At 48.8% G+C, this 13,805-nt stretch overlaps 1 protein-coding gene across 5 annotated transcripts; it reads right to left on the reverse strand.

Annotated features, from left to right (window-relative positions):
- Positions 1-177: 177 nt before the first annotated feature.
- Positions 178-13,805, reverse strand: LOC128325233 (protein lifeguard 1-like). Of its 5 annotated transcripts, none has more exons than XM_053250804.1 (8): positions 13,683-13,803; positions 11,553-11,681; positions 10,834-10,933; positions 10,076-10,173; positions 6,835-7,041; positions 6,444-6,572; positions 2,479-2,622; positions 178-1,067 (listed from the first exon to the last, which is right to left on the reverse strand). In XM_053250804.1, exons 3-8 carry the CDS (start codon positions 10,892-10,894, stop codon positions 918-920), a joined length of 789 nt encoding a protein of 262 aa, XP_053106779.1. In that variant the 5' UTR covers positions 10,895-10,933; positions 11,553-11,681; positions 13,683-13,803; the 3' UTR covers positions 178-917. The 5 variants fall into 5 exon arrangements, with proteins under 5 accessions (XP_053106779.1, XP_053106778.1, XP_053106780.1 ...); XM_053250803.1 differs by having other exon boundaries at positions 11,553-11,706; positions 13,683-13,798; XM_053250805.1 differs by having other exon boundaries at positions 11,553-11,745; positions 13,683-13,777.

Raw genomic sequence — 13,805 nt, forward strand, 5'->3', positions numbered from 1 at the left:
CAAGTCAGAGCAGTGTGGTAGTCTGTTCTACGGTGGTCCAGAGGAGTCCTCTGCACATTTCCCTCCCAATCCCCCTGCAGGGCTCTGCTGGCCAGACGATCACCCTGCAGCTCTGGAGAGCAGCCTCCACCCCTCCCGCAAAGACAGGCAAGGTGGAGGACTGCTGGCTCCCTGCACACTCTCCGTTTTATTAGGACATCCTATGGACACAGCTTGGTCCAGAGGCTGGCCACTCGGGGGCGTGGGGGGGGGTCTGTTCCACATGCAGAAGTGCAGGGGAGGGGAGTGGGAGGAGAGGAGGTGGAGGGACAGAGAGTCTGGCTAACTTCAAGGGTTAGGAAATGTCACATGTCTTAATTAAAGCATTTAATAGAGCAAAGTGTTGGGGTCCCAGTAATGCAAAGTCTTCATTCCACAGGCACCAATCACAATGGCTTGAATGTAAGGCCAAGGAAAATGGGAATGGGGGGGGAGGAAGAAGTGTGGGGGGGAGCTCACTCCCAGTTAAGAGACGGGGAAAGCATTGTATTAGGTTGGCAAGAACTCCAGAAGACCAAGGGGAAGAAGAGCGCCGGGTTTCCACACACACACACCCCTGCACGTGCCACTGCCGGCAAATGCAGGCAAGAGAAATCCTTTTCTTTCGTGAGCCTTCCATTTCTCCCCTAAGCGTAGGAGGAGGTGTGAAAGAGCCCCTCTCTGCTCCTAGGCATCCTGTGCAGTTGGCCCGTTTGCTGCTACCCGGATCCAGTCATATCTCCTTCCTCCCCAAAGCACAGGACGGGGCCCCAGAAATGGGCAGGAACACAAAAAGAAGGAAAGGAGCAAAGCTCTGGGAGAGGCGGAACACAATAAAATAAGTGGCGCTTGAGGAAGGATCTCAGGGCGGGAGGGATTGGGGGAGGGGGGGCCTCGTTCTAGCTAAGCACCGCTTCGACCAGCAACAAGACGTCCAAGAAGAGGAAATGAAAACAGATGTACAGGGTGAGGTCTGCAAAGACATAGTCATCGGCACCGAAGGCCCTTTTCGTGTTCCCCAGGCTCATCTGGATGGTCACAACCAGCATCTGCAAAGGAGGGAAGAGGGTCAGTTGGCTCACAGATCCCCTCCCTGCTAGAGCGGGAAGGGATATGGCCAAGTGGCCTAGCGCATCTACTCCCCAACACATGGGCCAATGCCAGAGCACAGGAGAGGCTGGTGGGAACTCGGTGGGCTGGGCTGGGTGGCGCTCTCTTCCCTTCTCAAGCCTGTGAAACACACAGAGAGAGGAGTTTGGGGCAAGGAGGAAATGGCACACACACACACGGAAACCAAAGAGACAATATTAAACCTTTCTTACTGTTTACTTTCATTGAGGGGAACAGGCCCAGCAACCAGCCCAGCTCCTCCCTCCCATCTGGCTCATGGTGACCCCCTCCCATCCATCTGTATTCAGGTTCTGAGCAGGAAGAGGCCCATGATGGCCAGGACCAGAGGAAGAGGGCCCATCGGCGGCGGCTGCTGCTCAGAAGGCTGAGGTAGCAGGAACAGGCTGCAGCCGGAAACCTTGGCTGGAACATTTCCTGCTTCTCTCTCTGCTGCTGCCCTCAGCCAGGGAAATGCGGGGAGAAGAGTGCATGGTTGCCCAGCCGATGGCCCCTTCTTGCACAGCCCCAGGCCTTTGACCCCATTGCTTTATGATAGCAACACCCCTGAAGCAACTCATCTTAACTATACTGGCACTACTATGCCAGTATAATATTTAAACCACTGCATCTCAGCCATTTTTCAATGGACCTGCACTAAATTTGAAGGGATGGTGTCTGTTATCACCTAGTTGCTGTCTGCAAAAATTCAGGCAGATTTGATGGTTGGTTTTAATTTTATAACCGATGAAATGTTCAGTGTTTATAATAGTGGAATGTTGAAACAACACCTCAGCTTAACTGTGCTGACACTATTGTGCCAGTACAATTTCCACCTGGCTATTTTTGAATCTAATGTGATGTCACAAATGTTGCACTTTTAAAAATATTTATATTTATAAATAAATAAATATATTTCTTTATTGTCTATGTTTTCCTCTTTGGATATCAGGTGCACCCACTCTGATGAGACCTGGAGAAAGATATCCTAGTAGCTGTGTTTTGGCCAAACTCACTCTGAGGGGAAATGGTAACAGAAGGGAGGGTCTTCCCTCCAACCTCAGCAAGCAACAGCTTCAGGCAAGTCGGGCTGGACCAGTCCATCTAGTCCCCTTTCTGTGCATTACTCTCCTGCAAAAGACTGCACGTCTTGACTTTCTGCGGTTGCTCATGTCCCTTCAGATCCATATCAGTAAAGGAACTGGGCAGGAGCTACCGACAGGTGAAGGGTGCCAGATGAGCCCAAGGGCCTGTTAGAGGGAGGCTCAGCAGGGCACACACTGTGGAACGTAGCTCAGTCAGCAGTGGGGGCAAGGCACAGAGCAGTTCTTGACAACTCACTGCGACACTCACCCAGATGCAGACAAAGATTCCAAGGCCATAAGAGACAAGATCCAGAATATGGTTCTTGAAGAATATGAGGAAGAGGATGAATGTTGCATAGGTCATCATGCAGGCACACAATGTCCAAAGATATAGAGTGAAGTCATACTTGATCTGCATGGAAGAGGCACCAAGACAGATGTCAACATGTGCTCCAGAAGCAACTGTGACCCCGTCTCCCCATTAGCTCAGCCCTCTCCAGCCCCTCTTCCCTCATTCCGCTGCACCCAAGCACTTGTGGCTACGTCTCTTCCTGTCCTGTGTTGTGAGCCTCGGACAAAGCTGTGGCCTGGGGCGGGGGGCGGGGTATACAACCTGGAATGGAATGGGTGCAATGATCTGTACTAATTAAACTGGATTCCAAAAACAGTGGGACGTATTAGATACACTTGAGCACAATATTTTAGATCTGGAATCTTTCCAATATTACAGTTCTATTGATCCCTTCACAGTCTCGAATGTCCTGGAGCAGCCCAGATGACCCCAGAACAGACATTCATTTTTCTTTTCTTTTTCTTTTTTTGGTCCCAAACAGCAGGATATGTCAAATACACATGCAAACAATAGCTTAGATACGTTAGTAAAATATGATTAACTCATTACCAGCCTAAGCCAGAATGAAATGGGCCAGAACCCTTAAGAATCAGATTGCAAGCAAAAACAACAAAAATGGTCTCAAAACAGTAGTGCACTTTTTGGTAAACTCCAGACTTGATTACTGTAATGCATTCTATGTGGGGCTGCCTTTGTACGTAGTCCGGAAACTGCAATTAGTACAAAATGTGGCAGCCAGGTTGGTCTCCGGGTCACCTCGAAGAGACCATATTACTCCTATATTACAGGAGTTGCACTGGCTGCCAATAGGTTTCCGGGCAAAATACAAAGTGCTGGTTATAACCTATAAAGCCCTAAACAGCTTAGGCCCACGGTACTTAAGAGAGCGTCTTCTTCTGCATGATCCCCATCGTCCACTGCATACATCAGGGGAGGCTCGTCTGTAGCTACCTTCATGTCGTCTGGTGGCCACCCAGGGACGGGCCTTCTCTGTTGTTGCCCCAAGACTTTGGAACGCACTTCCCGTGGGAATAAGAGTCTCCCCATCTCTAGCAGCTTTAAACAAGTGTCTAAAGACCTATGTTTTTACCCAGGCCTTTTAGCTTTTTAACTTTGTAACTTTAAATTTTGGATTATTTATTGATTAGGGTTAGGGTTGATTTGTTTTAAGCTGTTTTTAATATTTAATTGATTTTAATGTTTTGTTTTTATTTGTTGTGAACCACCCTGAGACCTTGGGTTAGGGCAGTATAAAAATGCACTAAACAAACAAACAAACAAAACTCATTTGGATGTGTGGGAGACACTTGAGAATGGCCAGTGGATCCAGTGGGGAAAGTTCACTGAAAACTTTTCAGAACAGGAGTCAAGGGGAGGGGCTGTAGCTCATTGACACAGCACATGCCACATGTGCAGATGTTGTTGGCCATCTCTAGTTACAAAGCTCTCCTGTACATGCTAGTATATACCCCTCCCCCTTGAATTTGAAACCATAGGTTGCCCACTGCTAAAAGCAGTAGAGGCTAGATAGAGCTTTGAGGGACTCCATACAACAGCTCCTGTTTCGAGGAACAACAGTCTCTGAGTGACACTGTAGTGGATTTAACCCAGCCTTTGTCTCAAAGCAAGCTCAAGTGAAGGGAAGAAAAATGCTGAATCATCTTCTCTTGCTTTTACCCACAAAGGCTGTTCCTTTAAACTTAAACTGCTCCTTTAGTAGCTCAATAGCTGCCACTTTTTAACAGAGTTTAATCCCCCCACCACTGGTGTGGGCAAAATTCCAGGGAATTCTCCTTATCTTTACCAACGGAAGAGTAAAAAAAAACAACACCAAAAAAAACACCCCTTCCACATGCAACCTACATGTGATGAGAAAAGTTGGTAGAGTTGCTGAGCAATCAAACTTGAGAGATGTGTTGCACCAGAGCAAGCCCTTCTCTCAGCCTTCCTTCCCTGAGTTAAAAATCCACTCAAAGAGGCAGGTTAAGATTTGCAAAGAACAAAAAAAAAACCCTTTATTCAAAATACTACAGACTGCTTCAATCTGAGGCTCTCTCAGCCTTTAGTTACAGATAAAATAAACACTCAGTAGTTGGAAGAATACTTCAAAAAGCACCCCCGTTGCAAGGAACAGGGATATAGGGACCTTTAAAAGCACCTTTAAAGGTTACAGAGACTTTCTTAGTGCCCTGGATGGATAGTTAGGGACAGACTCAGCATTTCTTAGCTTGTTACGTTACAGATAAAACACAAGCGAACAGCTGTAAAGATTTGCAAATCATCTCCAGTCTAGCTGTTGACCATGAGGCAGCAACACTCCATTGCTCCTCACTAAGCCTTCCACCCATCCTCTTTCACCTCTCGCCTAGCTACTTCTGAACAAAGAAACCCTTCTCTTCCTGCCTCATGGCCCTCAAGGTCCCACCCACCGTGTGCTGAGTGGCTGATCCCTAGAGGTCACTGCCTGTCAGTCAAGACAGAGTTCACTTCTGGTTCACTTTTTAGGGGAGGGGAGGGCTGATCATTACAGACACCATCTGAAATCTACTGGAGAGATAGATATGGAACCATTGCAAAGCAGTGTGCTCCCATTCCTAACTGCTTCAGGCAATAAAAACAACCCATGGCCGATGATATAGAAAGTAACCAAGAGATACAGTATTAACAGAGTTAAACTCTCACTGTCATATCCCAGGAGAAGATCATCCATCAGGCCAACCAAGACATTCTTGACCACATACCATGCTTGAAATCCAGTTTGAAATGGGTCCAGAAAATCTGTTTCCTCCCAGACTGCCTGGAGCTGAAAAGCAGCCACCCTTTCAATTAGTTTGCCCAACCAAGGGAGGTTAGAAACCAGCCTAAACTTGCTCATCTCTGAAGGAACTATCACAAGATTGTTAGATGCTTCTTGAGAAAGGGTCTCACAATTGCCTCATTAAGACATGGAGACATCCTGCCATTCCTCAATCAGACATTTATGACACGACACCAACAAGGCCATCTTTAATAAGCTTCTTGCTGGAAGATGTAAGCCATGATGTTGGACAAAGATAAAGAAAGCAAGTGGCTGCCTGCAGAATTCCAGGCAGCTTGTCCACATCCTTGGGAGTCACAAAGTGAAACAGATCCAATCAAACCCTAGAAGAGAGGGTCCTAGAACCTCTTCCATTGAGTCTGTGCCAATAGTGATATCTAGATCAAGCTGGATACAAGAGACTCATCCACAAAATATGCATTAAAAGTGTCACAGCAGGTTACTGAGGGTTCTAAATTTAAATTCAGGGAAAGGGGTATCTGAATCAGTTAGGAACATAAGAAGCTGCCATATACTAAGTCATATACTAAGTCAGACCATTGGTCTATCTAGCTCAGTATTGTCTTCACAGACTGGCAGCGGCTTCTCCAAGGTTGCAGGCAGGAATCTCTCTCAGTGCTATCTTGGAGATACTGCCAGGGAGGGGACTTGGAACCTAGATGCTCTTCCCAGAGTGGCTCCATCATCCCCTGAGGGGAATATCCTCCAGTGCTCACATTTCTAGTCTCCCATTCATATGCAACCAGGGTGGACCCTGCTTAGCTAAAGGGACATGTCATGCTTGCTGCCACAAGACCAGCTCTCCTCTCCCTGAGACCAGCTGTCCTCTCCCAGTTCCCTCACAGTCATGGAGAACTCCGCTGGATGTGAGTTTGCAGACACAATGCACACAGAAAAGAATTGTTTCTTTGCAGCACGTATTGCCACAGCATAAGCCTTCAAATGGGCTTCATATTGTGTCTTGGCTCTCTGGGGCAAGCCTTTCTCTACTTGTGCTCTAGTCATCTACCTGGCCAATTAATTGTGGGGTGGAGGAAGGAAAAGGGGCGCAGTGTACACCAACCTTCATGGAGAAAATCACAAGAATGAAGAAAATGGCGCCAGTGATGCCCATAGCAATGAAGGTGGCGTTCATCTTGCAGAGAGAAGTGGTCATGCCTATTAAGCCAGAGAAGTTCAAGGTCGCTATGGACTGAGGAGCAGAGGCAGCCGCAATCAGCAATGGGAAGTCCAGGCTCTCCTGCCCAATAGGGCAGGGTAGGGTGAGGGGATCATGTGCTAGTATAAGCCACCTCCCAGGCCTTGGGGTGGGTCATCCCTTTCCCCTCCTTTCTTCCCCAACCCTTGGCTCGCCAGACAGTGATCCAACATCCTAATGCAACGCCCTCACAGCAACCATTGTCCGTCACAACCCCCTCCGCCCCACTCCCCCCATAGCTGGTCCCGGCTCCTACCAGGACAATGATGTTCCAGGGGAGTTGGCACCTGATCTTCTCAACCCAGGTGATGGCTGTGAAGCAGATGATGAAGACAGCCAACGGGATGGCGGTGACAGTCCAGAAATGGGTCTGTACAATTTCCTCCATATCCCACACAAGGTTGAAGAAGATGATGGCAAAGATTGAACTCACAGTCAACTGCGCAGCCAGCAACAGGCCCACCTGAAGGCACAAGGGGGGCAGCACAGTCTGGGTCAGTCTGGGCAAAAGCTGCTCAGCTGAGGCTCTGCTAAAGTCCAAGGAGGGATCTGCCGCCAGGGATGCCCCAGCCAGAAGGGGCCTGGCACAGGACCGGGTTTGCCCTCAGGAGGACAGAGCCACAGAATGTGAGCCCTTCAACGGAGTCCTCCTTCTAGTCTGGCACCTGCTCAGTGCTAGGAACTGCTCCAGCACTCCAGACAGACGGTCCCCCAGCCTCTGTTGGGAAGTCTCCAGCGAAGGAGAGCCCACCCTTGCCGGGCGTGTAAGGAGCTCACGTCACCGGCAGTGGCTGCAGGACCAGCTCTTATCGGCACCCTCACCATGTTGTGTGTGTGGCCACACCTTAGATGTGTCATACACAAGGGGGTATGGCCACCAGCCTCAAGACAGGCATGTGGCCCTTTTGCTTCTTTCACTCCGCACTTCATTCACGTGCTGCTGGGGTTGGCTTGGGTTCTAAGCAGAGAAAGAATTCACCCAACCCAGCCCAACCCCAACCCCGCATGAACGAGGCACCAAGTGAAAGAAGCAAAAGGGCAGCACACCTGTTGTGGCTATGGGCATGGGCAGAACGGAGGCAGACGAGCATCTGGCAGCCCTCCAGAGGTGTGGGGGGAAGGGGGGCCCAGCCTCTGGTGGCCCCCGGAAGCGCTTGGGGCAGCTGCAGCCTGAGGATGCTCATCCCCCCCCCACCCATGCTCAAAGACAGCCACATACTTGACTGTTACTTCAGACATCTTGTTCCATTATGGTCACTCTTACAGCTAGGCAATCCCTCCTCATCTCTAGCCTGAATCTACTTCCTTGTCGTGTCAACCATTTGGTTGTGTTCCTCCTGCCCTTGCAGCCACAGAGGAGCCGTCTGCTCCATCCTCTGCAACACGACGCGGGGCGGGGAGTCCTTCTATCTCAGAGATGGTCCAGCTCCCTTCTGTTCTGCCCGCTGCCCTTTCCTGCTGAAGAGTTCCTACACTGTGCCAAACCCCCTCTTTTATTAACTGTATTATTAAGTTCATTAATAATACTTATTAATAAATTGTTATTTTATTAATAAAAACAAAACAATATTTTAAAATGTTTAATAAATAAACATACATAAAAATAACCTACAAATAAAAATTAAATGCATTTTGAATTCATAATTCCCTTACCAAATACTTCATGTAATACTTTCTTATTCAGTCATCCCAAAAACCTTTGGTTTAAGATGAGAGTTAAGAGGCTTTCAGTTTTCATCTGTGCTCAAAAAAGTGTGAAAATTTATTTATTTATTTAGAAAATTTATTGACCACCTGACTTCCTTAGACTCGAGGCAGTTTACATAAATTAAAACAACAAAGAAGAGAAGAAGTGGGGGAAGGGGGGAAGACCAAAAAGAGGGGAAAAGGGAAAGAACCCCCCCCACACACACACACTTTAAAGACTAAAAGCCTGGCACAATAGATAGGTTTTCAGGAGCTTCTTAAAGGACAGAAGAGAGGGGACATTGCAAATCTCAGGCAGCAGTGTGTTTCATAAGGAGGGGAAATTGAAAGTTAAGGTGCTCATCTTAACTTCTGCACCATATAAGTTGTAAAGGTTTTGTGTACAGTCTGGTATATGATGCGAATTTAGAAAGAAGGCTCCATGCACCCACATCTTTACACACGAGCAGGGGTGTAACTATAATAGGGCAAGGGGGGGAGACAGTTGTCTGAGGTCCCACTGCCGGGGGGGGGGGCCCAGAGGCAAGTCACATGACTGACTCCCCCAGCCACGCACCCGCCCAGGCTTCCTTCAGTTGTATTCATCCTCCGAAACTGATGTGAGTGTTAAGACCTGGAGCTACCAGAACAGCCTGTCTTTCTCTAGGACCATTCAATGACTTGCATCGTCCACAATTGACAAAAACTTTAAAAAAATAATTTAGGATGATGTTCTATTGTGGCACATAGGAGGTATAGATATAGTAGTGGCTAGAGTGCTGGACTAGGACCAGGGAGACCCGAGTTCAAATCCCCATTCAGCCATGATACTAGCTGGGTGACTCTGGGCCAGTCACTTCCCTCTCAGCCTAACCTACTTCACAGGGTTGCTGTGAGGAGAAACTCAAGTATGTAGTACACTGCTCTGGGCTCCTTGGAGGAAGAGCGGGATATAAAATGTAAAAATAAATAAATAGATATAGATATAGATATAGATATAGATATAGATATAGATATAGATATAGATATAGATATGCTTTTTGTTACGACTATTCAGCCTCATTTAAGATTTCTTTACTTCATGAGCTGAGCTTCAGTGAGGGGGGGGCATTTTAAAATCTTGTTTCTGGGCCCACTCCAACCTTGCTACTCCCCTGCACATGAGTAGACCTCACCCTTACTCACACCATGCCCTTGTTTGCAAGTAGACCCACAAACTTACTCCTGTTTGCAAGTAGACCTCTTCTTCACTCATGAGTAGACTCCTACTCAGCAGTTGACTGGCAACAATAGTAATGAGTAGGCTGTGTATCATTAATGAGTAAGCCCTGCACTTACTCATGAGTAATATTGTGAATCTATTCAATGATATATTCATTCAATATATTCAATAATATTTATTTATTTATTTATTTATTTATTTATTTATTTATATCTAGGTAAGCTGCTTTGGGAACTTTTGTGGACCAGCGGTATATAAATATCCGTCATATTCGTATTCATGAGTAAGGCTGACTGTATACTTAACGAATAGGGATACGCCTTTACTCATCAGGGAAGTCCCACCACATTTGCTCAGGCACCACCTGTCTGTTCCCCCCCCCAACCCCCCACCCTGTACTATGCTTGGGGAGAGGGCAGTCCCATGGGAGAGGCTAGGATTTGGGTTCACAAGCCCAGGCTCACGCCAGCCTTCCTCAATCACTGTGCCACACCAGCACAGTCCTTCCTCAAACACACACACAGACCCCCTCCCCAAACGTATATCATTGCTGACACACCACCACGCCTCCCTCCGCCCCCGTCCTCACCCGCTGAATGAAGGTCTTCCGGGTAGTCCTCTGATCCAAGTTACCGGTGGACAGATCCTGGTTGAGTGGCCTGTCTTCATCGTCATTGCTTTGTGGTGCTGAGGGCAAGCAGCAGCAGACTGGGTCAGGCTGAGCCCCCCCCCCCCCCGATCCCCAGACTGTCCCTATAAACTGGAGGGGCAGTGGGGGCTTCCTGCCTCCTCCATGTGGGGCACTCCCCACTCCTGGAAGCTGTAGGGGCTGTTCTCCATATCACATGACAGATGGGGCATTTCATTCCATCTTGGGGACAGAATTCAGCACAAGGGTAGGAGAATCTGTGGGGCCCCAGAGAACTGCTAAAAGCCATCTTGCACTAGACTTCTCAGGGTAGCGCCCAAATCCCCATAGAAGAGGCTAAAGGATGGAGAGTGCTAACCTGCAGCAAGGGCTGGGGAGATTAGAGAGAACCCCTTGGAGATTCCCCTATCGCAGTTAGCTGTGCAAGGGAAAGAGGTCCAGCCCCCAGTGGCGCTCTTACCCCTGGACTTCGGGGCTCCACACCCCCTGAGGCCCCCCAAATTAGACTGTCCCAGGTGATGTAGTCGCTACTGACAGAGGGTGGAGGGTGGAAAGAAATATGTGGGATATGAATAGGGGGATGATGCTTAATTTGTATGGGGGGGTCCAGCAAGGGGGGGCTCCAAAGGCCTTTAGCTCTAGGCTCCAAAATTACCTAGGTGCACCTCTGCCAGCCCCACAGCAGGCGGGCCACTTACCACCTTGGTCCAAGGTGCCTGCAGGCTGGCTGAACCGCTGGAAGACCTTCTTGAGTGACATGGCTCCAGGGCTCACATATCTACCCCCTCCTCAGAGGTGCTGAGAGACCAAGAGAGGGGAGGTCAGAAACTGCCCCTTTGTGTAATTAAGCAAGGAACCTTCCCAGCAACATCCCACCCTTACAAGCATTTGGATCCAAAAGGTGTCTTGTTTAGGATCAGGGAGAACTTCTCCCTGGCAGGGCTGGCTATCAGTATCGTGCCAGATGTCACAGAATGCAAGATGCAGAGAGAGAAAAGGCCTGATGCTTGCCTCACCAAAATTCTCACTTGCCTTGCCCTTTCTGGCATGCAATGGGACCAGCAGTGTTCCCTCTAACAAGGATTCCCAGATGTTGTTGACTACAACTCCCAGAATCCCCAAGCAAAAGCCATTGCAGCTGGGGATTCTGGGGATTGTAGTCAACAACATCTGGGAATCCCTGTGAGAGGGAACACTGGATGGGACCAGGCCTGACATCAGCATGTTGTATGAAACTTATCACATTGAAATTTGCATAGCTAGTCCTTTTTTGCCAGACTGTTTTGCTAGCTTTAATATTTCATTTATTCATGAAGGGATGGTTTGTTCTTGGCATAAACCATGTTGCTGTTATTTTGTTTCCTGTAAGCTGTGTATGTGCTTCAGTGAACTGCTGTTATAAATTAGTAGCAGGTACCTTTCTGCTCAGCTTGTCTGCTGGTGCCCCCGCAGTCTGTGTATATCCTTTTCTGACCAAGAGCCCAGCTCTAGGTTTCTGCTCACTGGGTCAAGGAAGGACCTGCTTCTTACTTGGCCTGGAAAACAACTGTGGAAAGACTGGAGATGCTTCCCTGTAAAGAATGGATGTTGGTGCCTCTGTGGTAATATTCCTGGAGTGAAATGTTTCTGTTGGGGGGGGGGTGTTTCTGGGTGTGTGCATTTTCAAATCCATTCCTCAAACCCCTCCCAAACACTACTGCTTCTCCTCCACAGTTCTATTAACTACCTGCCTGGCTTGCCCCACCTGTCTGTTCCATGTGTCCCTCCCACCCCGGGAAAATGTGCACCCAATTACTAACAAAATAGGCATTGCCTTGGCAATACAATTCATTAGGTTGCTCCCCCTGCCAAAGTCAGAGGACTGGCAAATGTGTCAACATTCTGGCTTCATTGTCAAACCAGCCACACTCTGTAGAACTCTGTCAGTACTTGCTACTAGAAGCATTAATAGGGCAGAAAATCCTTAACAACTTTTGAACCACTGCCCCAAACCTCATCAAACCAACAAGGGATTCTCTTCCTAGACCCGCCTCAACTGATTACATCAGTCATTTTAATTAACACTTGAAAGCAACATATATGCCGGTCTAAATGTTGGACTAAAAGGGTCAAAGGGTCAGTTTTCAGCACTTTTTAATTTGTACCTGTAGCCATTTTTATCAGGTCACTTTGAAATGAGGCACATTTTGTTCCTCTGTGGCATCTGATTAGATGACTCCTCCTCCTCTTAACACGAAGCAGCTGTGGCACCCACTTGTGGCCAGCAAAAGAAGGCTCTTCTGGAAGCATTAACGGGGCCCCTCCAGGTCCCCCTCTTCCAGTGTTCCAGGATTTAGCCACCACCCAGCCAAAGCAGGCCTGCCGCTCTCCAGCCCTGGGTCCAGCAGCACACGCCTGCTTGGGCTGTTCCAGGCCTCCGCAGCAGCAGTGGCTTCCCAGCTCAGCTAGAAGAAGCCGAGTTGTGGGAAGTGAGGGTAGGCGCAGCACTGCCAGGACTCCTTCCACCACCCCGTCTCCTGATGGGCAAGAACAGCCCTGGCTGGGGGTGGGGGGGCTGGTATGCCGGGTGGGCTTCTATAAGCTTGACAAGGGTACATCTCTTCACATACATATTACGAAGAAGGGTTGCAAGTCTCTCTCGGGGCAAGGACTGGCCCTCTTGTACTTCCAAAGCATTATGTATGTGTGCAGATGGACCAGCCTCCCTGCCTGCCTCTCGGCTAGCTTGCACATTGGGAGCGGGCTTATTCCGAGTCAGGCCATTGGCCCATCCATCTGGCTCAGTATTGTCCACACCGACTTCTTTTTTTGGGAAAAGATTTGTGAGCCCTTTGGGGACAGGGGTCCGTCTTATCTATTGTTTATTTATTTTTCTGTGTAAAAAAGCAGTGTATAAATATTTCAGATAGATAGATAGATAGATAGACTGGGAGCAGCTTCTCCAAGGTTGCAGGCAGGAGTCTCTCTCAGCCCTTTCTTGGAGATGATGCCAGGGAGGGAACATGGAGTGTAGATGCTCTTCCCAGAGAGGCTCCATCCCCTAAGAAGGGGAATATGTTACAGTTCTGCTCACACATCTAGTCTCCCATTCATCTGCAACCAGGGCAGACCCTGCCTAGCTAAGGGAATAACTCATGCTTGCTACCACCAGACCAGCTCTCCTCTCCTATGCTGCCAGGGAGGGAAGAACCCGGGCCTTCTGCGTGCAAAGCAGGTGCCTCCCACTGAACTGCGTCTTGGCCCCAGAAGGGGGCATCCATGGGTTTCCCATCCACAAACTCTCCACACCACGGCCTGCTTAACTTCAGCAAGGTGTCTGTGCCCTTAGACCGTGCTCTGGGACCCACATGAATTGCCTGACCATGACCACCCCCCACCCTGCCCCAAATGAGCTCAGAGGAGCTTTTTGGCTAAGAGCCCATGCTCTTAACTGCTACTCTGCACTCTGGCACAGAAAACACACTGGTGTTTCCCCACCACCACCACCACAAAACGTGGGCTTCTGTACCGTTTTCCTCCACCTAGAGGGCTGTGCTCAACATCTTACCTATGATGCTCCTGCTTCTTGAGCCAAGCCCTCCTTCCAACAACCGACACTCTGGAAAGAAGGCCAAGGCCCTTCCCCTCTGGTGTCTTCTTTCCCCCGGCCCTCCCAGCCCTCCCACTCCTG

This window comes from Hemicordylus capensis, chromosome 4 (assembly GCF_027244095.1).
Source record: "Hemicordylus capensis ecotype Gifberg chromosome 4, rHemCap1.1.pri, whole genome shotgun sequence".
In the NCBI taxonomy this organism is placed as follows: domain Eukaryota; kingdom Metazoa; phylum Chordata; class Lepidosauria; order Squamata; family Cordylidae; genus Hemicordylus; species Hemicordylus capensis.